At 44.3% G+C, this 10,263-nt stretch overlaps 1 protein-coding gene across 1 annotated transcript in view; it reads right to left on the minus strand.

Moving 5' to 3' along the window:
* Window positions 1-10,263, minus strand: part of TTLL1 (tubulin tyrosine ligase like 1) — a 57,508-nt gene that overhangs the window by 4,370 nt on the left and 42,875 nt on the right. Inside the window, exon 9 of the mRNA XM_040439171.1 lies at window positions 2,700-2,863. Within this exon, the coding sequence (XP_040295105.1) occupies window positions 2,700-2,863 (164 nt within the window). The remainder of the gene's footprint in view (window positions 1-2,699; window positions 2,864-10,263) is intronic.

Raw genomic sequence — 10,263 nt, forward strand, 5'->3', positions numbered from 1 at the left:
TGGATCCACATGCATGCTGGTCCACTCTGCCTTTTACAATTTTTGGTGCCATAATAGCTTCCATTACTTACAAGGGATGCAGGGTACCAACATGCATGCTGAGCCCATTCCATATCTTTCCTTGTGCCAGACAGCTTCCAATGAATGTAGTGAGAGCAGGCCACAGCTTTGCACCAGCGCATTGGGATGTGCTGACTAACCCCCTTTTTTTTGCAGATTTACAATGCTGGAGATGTGGCACTCCAGCGAATCGTGCACTCCTGATTAGCCTGTCTGCCCCACAGGCTGATTTTAATTAGTCTCAGTATAAAGCTCTGGCCTGCTCTCACATGTTGGTACCTGCATCCCTTGCCAAGCATCTCACTTTATAAATAAGCGTATAATATTTTTTGTGACTATGGCATTATTGTACTTTATCTCGTTTGCAGGGTGCTGCTGCATTCCCCCTTTTTTTCTCAGTGAATTAGAGACAAATAAAGAAAAGACTAGAACAAAAACGGAGATGCTCGGGAGTATCTGGGCTCTATGATCCCCCTATAACACTTTCAACCACAGTGCCCATCTTTTACTTGGGTTGGGCAGGGCATCATTGGTGGTCCAGTGATAGCAGCAGGGATGCTAATGTGCAGGAAGCAAGGGGCAAACACCTTTTCTTGATGCCATCACTGAATCACCAGAGAACCCGGAGTAATGTAGGAAAAGGCCTACTCCTCTGGCAGTCCGAGAGGCTTCCCTGTATTTAGGATACCCCCCAGATGTACCAGCGGAGTAGGACAGGATGATTTTACACGGTAGGGAATTCTACAATCACGTGAGCAAAGCTCTGGTACTTTATGTAAAAGGTGCCCATATTACATGAGTGTCTGCTGAAATCGGCAATTTCAGCAGGACCAGCCAGCTATCTAATGTGTATGGTGTTGTCCAGATGCAATGGAAGAAATAAGAATCAGGCATGCTGGATTTCAACATGCCCAATCCTTTGTTATCAAAAGAGGTAAGGTGCCTCTAGAAGTGTCTGGCAGTGGCCTGCTGTCCTTTCCCCACTGAGAACACGTTCAGACTTGGCAGGGCATGCATGTGTTTGGAGCGGGTTGAGAGAAATAACCTTCAGCTAAACCAGTTTCAGCTGACAGCTAGATTTGTGTATTGCCAGCTTAAAGGGGCTGTCCATGATCTGAAAAAATGTGGCAGAGACCAGAGAGCTGCATAAAATAAAGAAATAAAACATACTTAGGCTACTTTCACACTAGCGTTCGGGGCTCCGCTCGTGAGCTCCGTTTGAAGGGGCTCACGAGCGGCCCCGAACGCATCCGTCTGGCCCTGATGCATTCTCAATGGAGGCGGATCCACTGAGAATGCATCCGCCTGCCAGCGCTCAGCCTCCGCTTCCGCTCAGTGAGCGGACACCCTGAACGCTGCTTGCAGCGTTCGGGTGTCCGCCTGGCCGTGCGGAGGCGAGCGGATCCGTCCAGACTTACAATGTAAGTCAAGGGGGACGGATCCGCTTGAAGATGACACCATATGGCTCAATCTTCAAGCGGATCCGTTCCCCATTGACTTACAATGTAAAGTCTGAACGGATCCGCTCAGACAACTTTCACACTTAGAAAATTTTCTAAGTTTTTAATGCAGACGCATCCGTTCTGAACGGATGCGAACGTCTGGCATTATCGGAGCGGATCCGTCTGATGAAACATCAGACGGATCCGCTCCGAACGCTAGTGTGAAAGTAGCCTTACCCTTTAAAGGGAACCTGTCACCTTGAACAATGGTGTCTGAGCTGCAGGCAGCATTTTAAGAGCAGGAGGAGCTGAGCAGATTGATAGATACTTTTATGGGAAAAGATTCAGTAAAACTTGCAATTTCTTCATTAATATCCCTGCTCATTCTGGGCTTTGAAGTCCAGGAGGCGGTCCTAGGTGGAAAAACGGATCCGTTTTTTTATTTATTATTATTTTTAAAGGTCTGAGCATGCGCAGACTGGGAAACTGGATCCGTTTTGCCGTAACACTTGGGGCCGGATCCGGCATTAATGCATTTCAATGGAAATTAATGCCGGATCCGGCATTCCGGCAAGTGTTCAGTATTTTTAGCCGGAGAGAAAACTGCAGCATGCTGTGGTATTTTCTCTGCCCAAAAAACGTAAGAGGGACTGAACTGATGCATCCTGAACGGATTGCTCTCCATTCAGATGCATTAGGATAAAACTGATCAGTTTTTTTCCGGTATTGAGCTCCTGTTACAACATCAATACCGGAAAACAAAAACGCTAGTGTGAAAGTACCCTAAAGTACAGGAAAAGACCAGCAAAACCTACATGTGAACCCATCTAAATGACTGTTTCACATGACTGTGATCAGTCCAGGGAAAAGGGACCATGTGTATCCCAGCCGACAGTGTCCCTGAACTGACTGTATCATAGTGTTTTATCATGCAATCAGTTTATATCTGATCGCGACTCTCTTGTACAAGAAATTCATGATCAGATATGCGCTAACTACAGTCAGGTCAGTTCAACGGAGTGCGGCTGGCGAGGCAGATGCGCAGACACACATACTGATCACGTCCTTGTGAAACAGCCCTAACGAGGACTTATTGCCGCCATACACTTAGTAATGACCAATCGTCAGGGTGCACACTGCAGTGGACAGAGCAGAAAGAAACATACAGAAGCCAATTAGATGGTGGTCACGTCTTACAAGATTTCATAGCTTCCCAGAGCTTCTTTGGGTGGGACTTTATTCCACTTGCAGTCCGGGATCTCCCCATTTGGAACAACGATATTCAAAATGTCATTGATGAGGTTGTATTTCAGAATACGGTCGTTGGCCGTGCTGGACGTGAGAGATGGTGATGCGTTAACCTGTCAAAAACAAAGAGTCCAACATTATCCAACGTGGTCATTCAGAGAAAGGGTGTCAACTAGTTTTGGTGGTGATCCAGTGCTTCCTTATCATCCTTCAGGCAGCACACAGTTAATGTCTTCCTCCTCCAGTCTAGGACAGAAGAATAATAATTTACACTGCTAACCCCCTATAAAAAGATAGAAGACGACATTTATTTGATCTCGCACATATATATGGCTACTGGCTGATGTGAATTATTGCCATGAGGTCGGGTCTGCAGCATTAACCAGGAGTGTTCCTGGTTTAGCGCTTTGACTGGTGTCCCGTTGTTTCCAGAGAGTGCTTCCCATGTGTTTTTCCTATGCTCAGAGTGTTGTCTAGATAGCGGTCTGGCTGTCTTCAATATGTTTCCCAGTTTTTTTGTAGGGACTGCCCCTACATAGGGTTTTTACATACCTTCCAACTTTTGAAGCACAAAGAGGGACAATATTAGAGTATAATCAAAAGACCCTCCTTGTAGCGCATGTTGATCGTACCATCCAAATCCTGCACGATCAGTTTTTTTTATTAACTAGCAAAAATCAATACTGCCTCCTTCTCAATCTCTCTTTTTTTAGAACTCTAATTAGTCTCCAAGGCCATGACACTGAAGCTCTCGTAGAATCGAATCCAGAAGATCAAGAGGGATGTAAGATTCTTGAAATCTCATTGTTAGGTGTCTGTCAGAGCATCCATGAAGGTCCTGGGAGTCTAACTTTAACCACAGAAGCAGTTACTTGGGCGTCGGCGCACATTCGGATGCTTCAAACCAACTTTCTCTCAGAATGGAATCATCATCGGATTGCTCTAGATCACCTGATTGTCATCAAACCAGAGACAATGAGGGGCCACTGCTGGTTTCATTCAGGGAATATTGCAAAAGGCAGATCATTGCTTCCAGCTCCTTCAGTAACCTTAACTACAGATGACTCAGTTACCAGTTGGGGAGCCCATGTGCACAATTTCTGGGTCCAGAGGAGCTGGTCTCCTCAAGATAGACAGCTCTCCACCAGTCAGAGAGAGTTCAGAGCAACATACCTAGCTCTTTGGCATTTCCTGGACACTTTCATACAGACAACTTATCAGCAATGTGCTACATCAACAAGCAGGGGAGAGCTTGCTCTATTCTGAGGAACCAGTAGAGACAAATCATGTCTTGGACACAACAAAGAGATATCAGCAATTCACATCAAGGGGTCTCTAAACTATCTTTCAGCTGGAGATACATTTTCATTTACGTGTTTCCTCCTTTTGACCTTGTGACGTGTACACAGGAAGATCAGAGACGAGAGAATCTCAGCCATCGCCATAATTCCATTCTGGCCAAGGAGGGCATAGTTTCCTCTCCTCTTACAGCCCTCCAGTGGAATCTTCTGGAAATTACAGATTCAGCCAGATTTTTTGACGCAAGCAGGCTTGCTTGACCCCAGTCCACAGATGTTGCAGCATACAGCCTGGAGACTGATAGGAGGAGACTAAAAGGGAGAGGGCCTAACTGATTTAGTCATCGGTATCCTACTGGTAGCTTGCAAGCCAGACATTACTAAAACATATGGTAGGGTTTTGTAAGATTTTTAGAGACTGGTAAGATAATAGACAGGTCCCTACCTGAAGTGCTACAGTTCCTGCAAGAGGGTTTTCAGCTAGGGCTAAAGCCCAATACCCTGAGGGTTCATTTTGCCACAATTATTGCCCTCATGTGTGGTGCTTTATCTATTCAACCACTAGTTATAGGCCTTGTTTAAACTCAATCCACCAGTAAAATATCCTGTCCCATCCTGGCATGTTTCGGTGCTTCTTAAAAGCATTATGGAACCTCCCTTTGAACCTCTCTCAGAAATTTCATTAAGGTACTTTTCCTGGAAAGTTCTTTTATTAGTGCCAATCTCCTCGGCTAAGAGGGTGTAAGGGCTATTTTTACACGAGCAGATGCCGTGCGTGGAATCCGCTGCGTGAAAGAATGCCAAACCCCGCTCCGGACTGCAGAGACATGGAGCATTACATTATTGATAATGCTCCATGCCTCTCCTGTGATCTTTTTACTACAAAATCACTGCGAGATCTCTGCTGTCCGGAACGGGGCTTGGCACTCTTTCACGCAGCGGATTCCACGCAAGGCATCCGCTCGTGTGAAAGAGCCCTAAGAGATTCAGGTGTTATCATGTAGAGAACCTTACTTAACGGTTCATCAGGAGCAACTTAAACTGCAGACTATGCCTTTTTTTGCATTGGGCTTTAAGAATTTGGTTTAGCACTTCTGCATACAAGCCAATTATTTAGATGGCATAATTGCATTGTTAGATATCCCCTACTATGCTTTGCACCTTAGTAATTGGAATCTTTCAGCAGTTTTAAAAATCCTTGTTTGCCGGCAGCAGATCCTGCTATGTAATAACGATCAGCTGCCAGCAAACAATGATTTAGTATGGGGACGAGCAAAGGCATTAGCCTTCTACGTAGGAGAAGATCACTGCATGTAATAGCAGTGGTCTCCTCCGATAGCGAGCAGGTGATTCCCAGGAAGGAACGCTTCCCTCCCAACAATCGCCTGCATGATCTACTCATGTAATATAAGCCTTAGGGCTCATTCAGAGTGTGGACCCATTAATTTCAATGGGGCCGCAAAAGAAGCCGACGGCACACCGTGTGCTGCCCGCATCCGTTGTTCCATTCTGCGGCCTCACAAAAAAGATAGAGCATATCCTATTCTTGTCCGTGGACAAGAATAGGCATTTCTATCATAGTGCCGGCCAAATTGCGGACCCCAAAACACTACGGTCGTCTGAATGAGCCCTTACTCACACACATCATGTTATCTGTCTGGGAGAAGACACCTATAAGTTGCATTTCCAACAGAAAATGTCAGTGTGAGAAAAGCAGGGTAATGGAGGCACACAGCATTGTAGAATGTAAGGGCATGTTCACACATGTCAGATCTGACACAGATTTTGGTGTGGATTTTGCATCAAAATTTGCGACTTTTTGAGCTTCTTGCTACTTCTCTGAAGTGGTGAGAAAAGTGGTGGGGCTAAGCAGAAAGGGGAAGGCTTCTAGTGGGCCACTGAATTTAAAATAACTTACTCCAGAAACGGGCATAGGTTATAGCACCAGCCCATAGCTGGCATACATTTTTTTTAAAAATCAGATATTTTTTAGATGGCATACATTTGAGTTTTTGGCACATGGAGGGGCAGAGATGCGCCCACCTAATCTGCCTCTTAGTAAATTAGGCGCATCTCACTCCAGCACTCGGGGGATCAAGAATGGTATATGGGAGCACCAGTCTTGATAAATATCTCCTCCAGTGTACATGAATGGGAAATCAGATATGAGCTTGAAACATGGCATAAAATCAATGTATTCTGCAGATTTCTGCCACAACTGTCACCCTTTGCAAAGGGTGAAATCTACAGCAAACTTACTCAAACGGAATCCACAGCAAAATCCGTACAATTTGGTGTGGATTTTGCCACTTTGAATTTCGGCCAATTACAGTGCAGATTTTCCAATGCAGAAAATCCAGAGGACCAGCCACCCTACTTATTATTCTGTTCTCTCCATAATGATAATAAGCCCTGTATTCAGCGACCTCCTGGTGAGGTTGTTTTGGGCTTATGCAACCAATCTTAACAAACTGTGCTGTAGTATAAAGGCTGGGGATGGAGAGATTAGCAGTATAAATCATAAATAAAAGGTAGGTTTTGGACTACCTCATTGTTGCAAACCCCAAATTAACTTGTAAGGGGAGGGACCCAAAATTAATATTGATTATTTAGATTAGGGCAGAAAAAATATGTTTTGTGCAATTACTATTCAAGCTGCACATATAGTTGCAAGTAATAATTATATATACAGAGGGAATATTTCACATCTTATGAAATAAGTTAGGAAACAAAAGAATTTCTTCATAGAGTAAAGAACATACCGTCGTGGCCAAAAGTTTTGAGAATTACATAAATATTGGAAAAGTTGCTGCTTAAGTTTTTATAATAGCAATTTGCATATACTCCAGAATGTTATGAAGAGTGATCAGATGAATTGCATAGTCCTTCTTTGCATGAAAATTAACTTAATCCTAAAAAAAACTTTCCACTGCATTTCATTGCTGTCAATTAAAGGACCTGCTGAGAATCATTTCAGTAATCGTCTTGTTAACTCAGGTGAGAATGTTGACGAGCACAAGGCTGGAGATCATTATGTCAGGCTGATTGGGTTAAAATGGCAGACTTCACATGTTAAAAGGAGGGTAATGCTTGAAATCATTGTTCTTCCATTGTTAACCATGGTGACCTGCAAAGAAACGCGTGCAGCCATCATTGCGTTGCATAAAAATGGCTTCACAGGCAAGGATATTGTGGCTACTAAGATTGCACCTCAATCAACAAATTTATAGGATCATCAAGAACTTCAAGGAAAGAGGTTCAATTCTTGTCCAAGAAAGTCCAGCAAGCGCCAGGATCGTCTCCTAAAGAGGATTCAGCTGCGGGATGAGAGTGCCACCAGTGCAGAGCTTGCTCAGGAATGGCAGCAGGCAGGTGTGAGCGCATCTGCACGCACAGTGAGGCGAAGACTTTTGGAAGATGGCCTGGTGTCAAGAAGGGCAGCAAAGAAGCCACTTCTCTCCAAAAAAAACATCAGGGACAGATTGATCTTCGGCAGAAAGTATGGTGAATGGACTGCTAAGGACTGGGGCAAAGTCATATTCTCCGATGAAGCCTCTTTCCGATTGTTTGGGACATCTGGAAAAAGGCTTGTCCGGAGAAGAAAAGGTGAGCGCTACCATCAGTCCTGTGTCATGCCAACCGTAAAGCATCCTGAGACCATTCATGTGTGGGTTGCTTCTCATCCAAGGAGTGGGCTCACTCACAATTTTGCCCAAAAACACAGCCATGAATAAAGAATGGTACCAAAACACCCTCCAACAGCAACTTCTTCCAACAATCCAACAACAGTTTGGTGAAGAACAATGTATTTTCCAGCACGATGGGGCACCGTGCCATAAGGCAAAAGTGATAACTAAGTGGCTCGGGGACCAAAACGTTGACATTTTGGGTCCATGGCCTGGAAACTCCCCAGATCTTAATCACATTGAGAACTTGTGGTCAATCCTCAAGAGGCGGGTGGACAAACAAAAACCCACTATTCTGAAAAACTCCAAGAAGTGATTATGAAAGAATGGGTTGCTATCAGTCAGGAATTGGCCCAGAAGTTGATTGAGAGCATGCCCAGTCGGATTGCAGAGGTCCTGAAAAAGAAGGGCCAACACTGCAAATACTGACTCTTTGCATAAATGTCATGTAATTGTCGATAAAAGCCTTTGAAACGTATGAAGTGCGTGTAATTATATTTCACTACATCACAGAAACAACTAAAACAAAGATCTAAAAGCAGGTTAGCAGCAAACTTTGTGAAAACTAATATTTGTGTCATTCTCAAAACTTTTGGCCACGACTGTACATTAAAAGGGAACTGCAACTGATCAGCCAAATCTGATATCTGTATCCACTTAAAGGCGGTTGTCAGTTTTGGAGGCCTTTCAGCAACCCTTTCCTTACATCACCTGACCTGTGGAGGGGAACATACTTACCTCCTCCCGGCTACTGGGTTCCAACTCCTTCGGTCCCACGTTGCCACTGCTGTGCTCTGGTCCCGCTAATCAACATCCGGTTTGACGGGGATCACGTGTGCCACTGCAGCCAATGACTGGCCACAGTGGAGAAGTGTACCCACAACTCATGTGATTGGGTCACATGACCCACGGGGGACATGCCACCACTGCAGACAGTCACTGGCTGCAGCAGCACACATGAACCACTGTCAAAACTGGATGTTGACAAGCAGGACCTGAGCACAGCAGTGGTATCAGGGACCAAAAGAGACGGAACCCTGCAACAGGAGGAGCAGGTAAATATGCTTCCTTCCACAGGTCTGGCAATGGGGGGGCGGCAGCTTCGAAAGTTATGCTATTCGGATTTTAATCCAAACAGGTTCCCACATTCAGTGTTGATTTATTTTTTAATATATCTCCATAACAGTCATATTTTCATTTTTCTGATCCCCCGATAACCTTCAAAGAAAAAAAATAAGTTTTAAATTCTGGCTGCTTTCAGCCACCACTAGAAGGAGCCTACTGCAGACTGTTTATATATTGACTTAAAAAAAATAAAGTATACAGTAATCTGCTAAGCTCCCTCTAGTGGTGGCTGCTGGTAACCAGAATGTTGTCTTTAGTCTTTGCAGGGAATTTGGAGCTCTTTTATAAAAATAAAAAAAAGCACCAACCAGTATTATAATACAATAAAAAACTAATGAGCACAAAGCACCTGACCTAACTTTTGATAAAAGGTGTAGAGTTACTTTAATGAGGTTTTCCTGCATTTTACAAGTGACAGTTTATCCTCAGGATCACTCCCCCATTCACTTCAATGGGAGCAGCAGTTACCAGCTCTATCCACCATACCATGGATAGAACTGTGTGGTTTTGGTACAAACTTCCGGTGCTGGAGTTAGTACAGAACAGCTGAGTGGTGGCCGTGTGGGGGGTTGGACCCCTGCCCATCAGGTATTGATGACCTATCCCGAGGATAAAACATCACTTGTAAAATCCTGGAAAATCTCTTTAACCCCTCTCTTCAGTCTTGACTGTTTTTTATCTCTTCGAAATTAGGGCCCAGCTATGATTAGAGATTCCAGATTAGCTACTTTGCTTATTGGAGGCTGAGGTTTTCTGAAATCCACTAAAAGCTCAAGTTGCTGCACTGAAACTCTTCCATGCTTTATACTGCAGCAAGTGACACATAATAATCTGCTGCTAATGTGGGACATATGTAGTGTCCCACTACAGGTGGATGGGAACACTCCAAAATTGTTTGTGCCACCCTATGCCATTTTGCACTATTTATTGTATTTTCCTTTGTCAATGCTGCTAAATTCCTATCTCAGGCTGGTTGAATGCACTACACATATCCACCTCTAGGTGTCACCTTAACACCATTTATATACGTCAGCCACAGGAAGTTAGAGAGATTAGGAGTGAGGAGTTAGGAGAGGAGACAGACTTGTCTCTGTCCTCCTGGGCCTAGCCTAGGGATTGAAGCTATTTCAACCTTTGCAGTCCAAGACTAGGAATTATTGATCATTTACTGTAATACTCCTTCCAGGGACCCTTCCGGGGTTTAAGAGAATAATTGCTGTATCTTGTGCAACCTTTTCAAAGAATGGAGCAGAGAGTTTGCCTGCCATGAGGGAGACCGCCCTTGAGTTGCTGAATCACTGAAGCACTGAATATTGCTGAATTGCAGAATAGAACTTACAGAGGATCCAAACTATTATTGAAAGGCTGAGTAACTAGAGCAAGATCAGGAACCAAGTACAAGTA

The sequence above is a fragment of the Bufo bufo genome, chromosome 1 (assembly GCF_905171765.1).
Source record: "Bufo bufo chromosome 1, aBufBuf1.1, whole genome shotgun sequence".
NCBI lineage: Eukaryota > Metazoa > Chordata > Amphibia > Anura > Bufonidae > Bufo > Bufo bufo.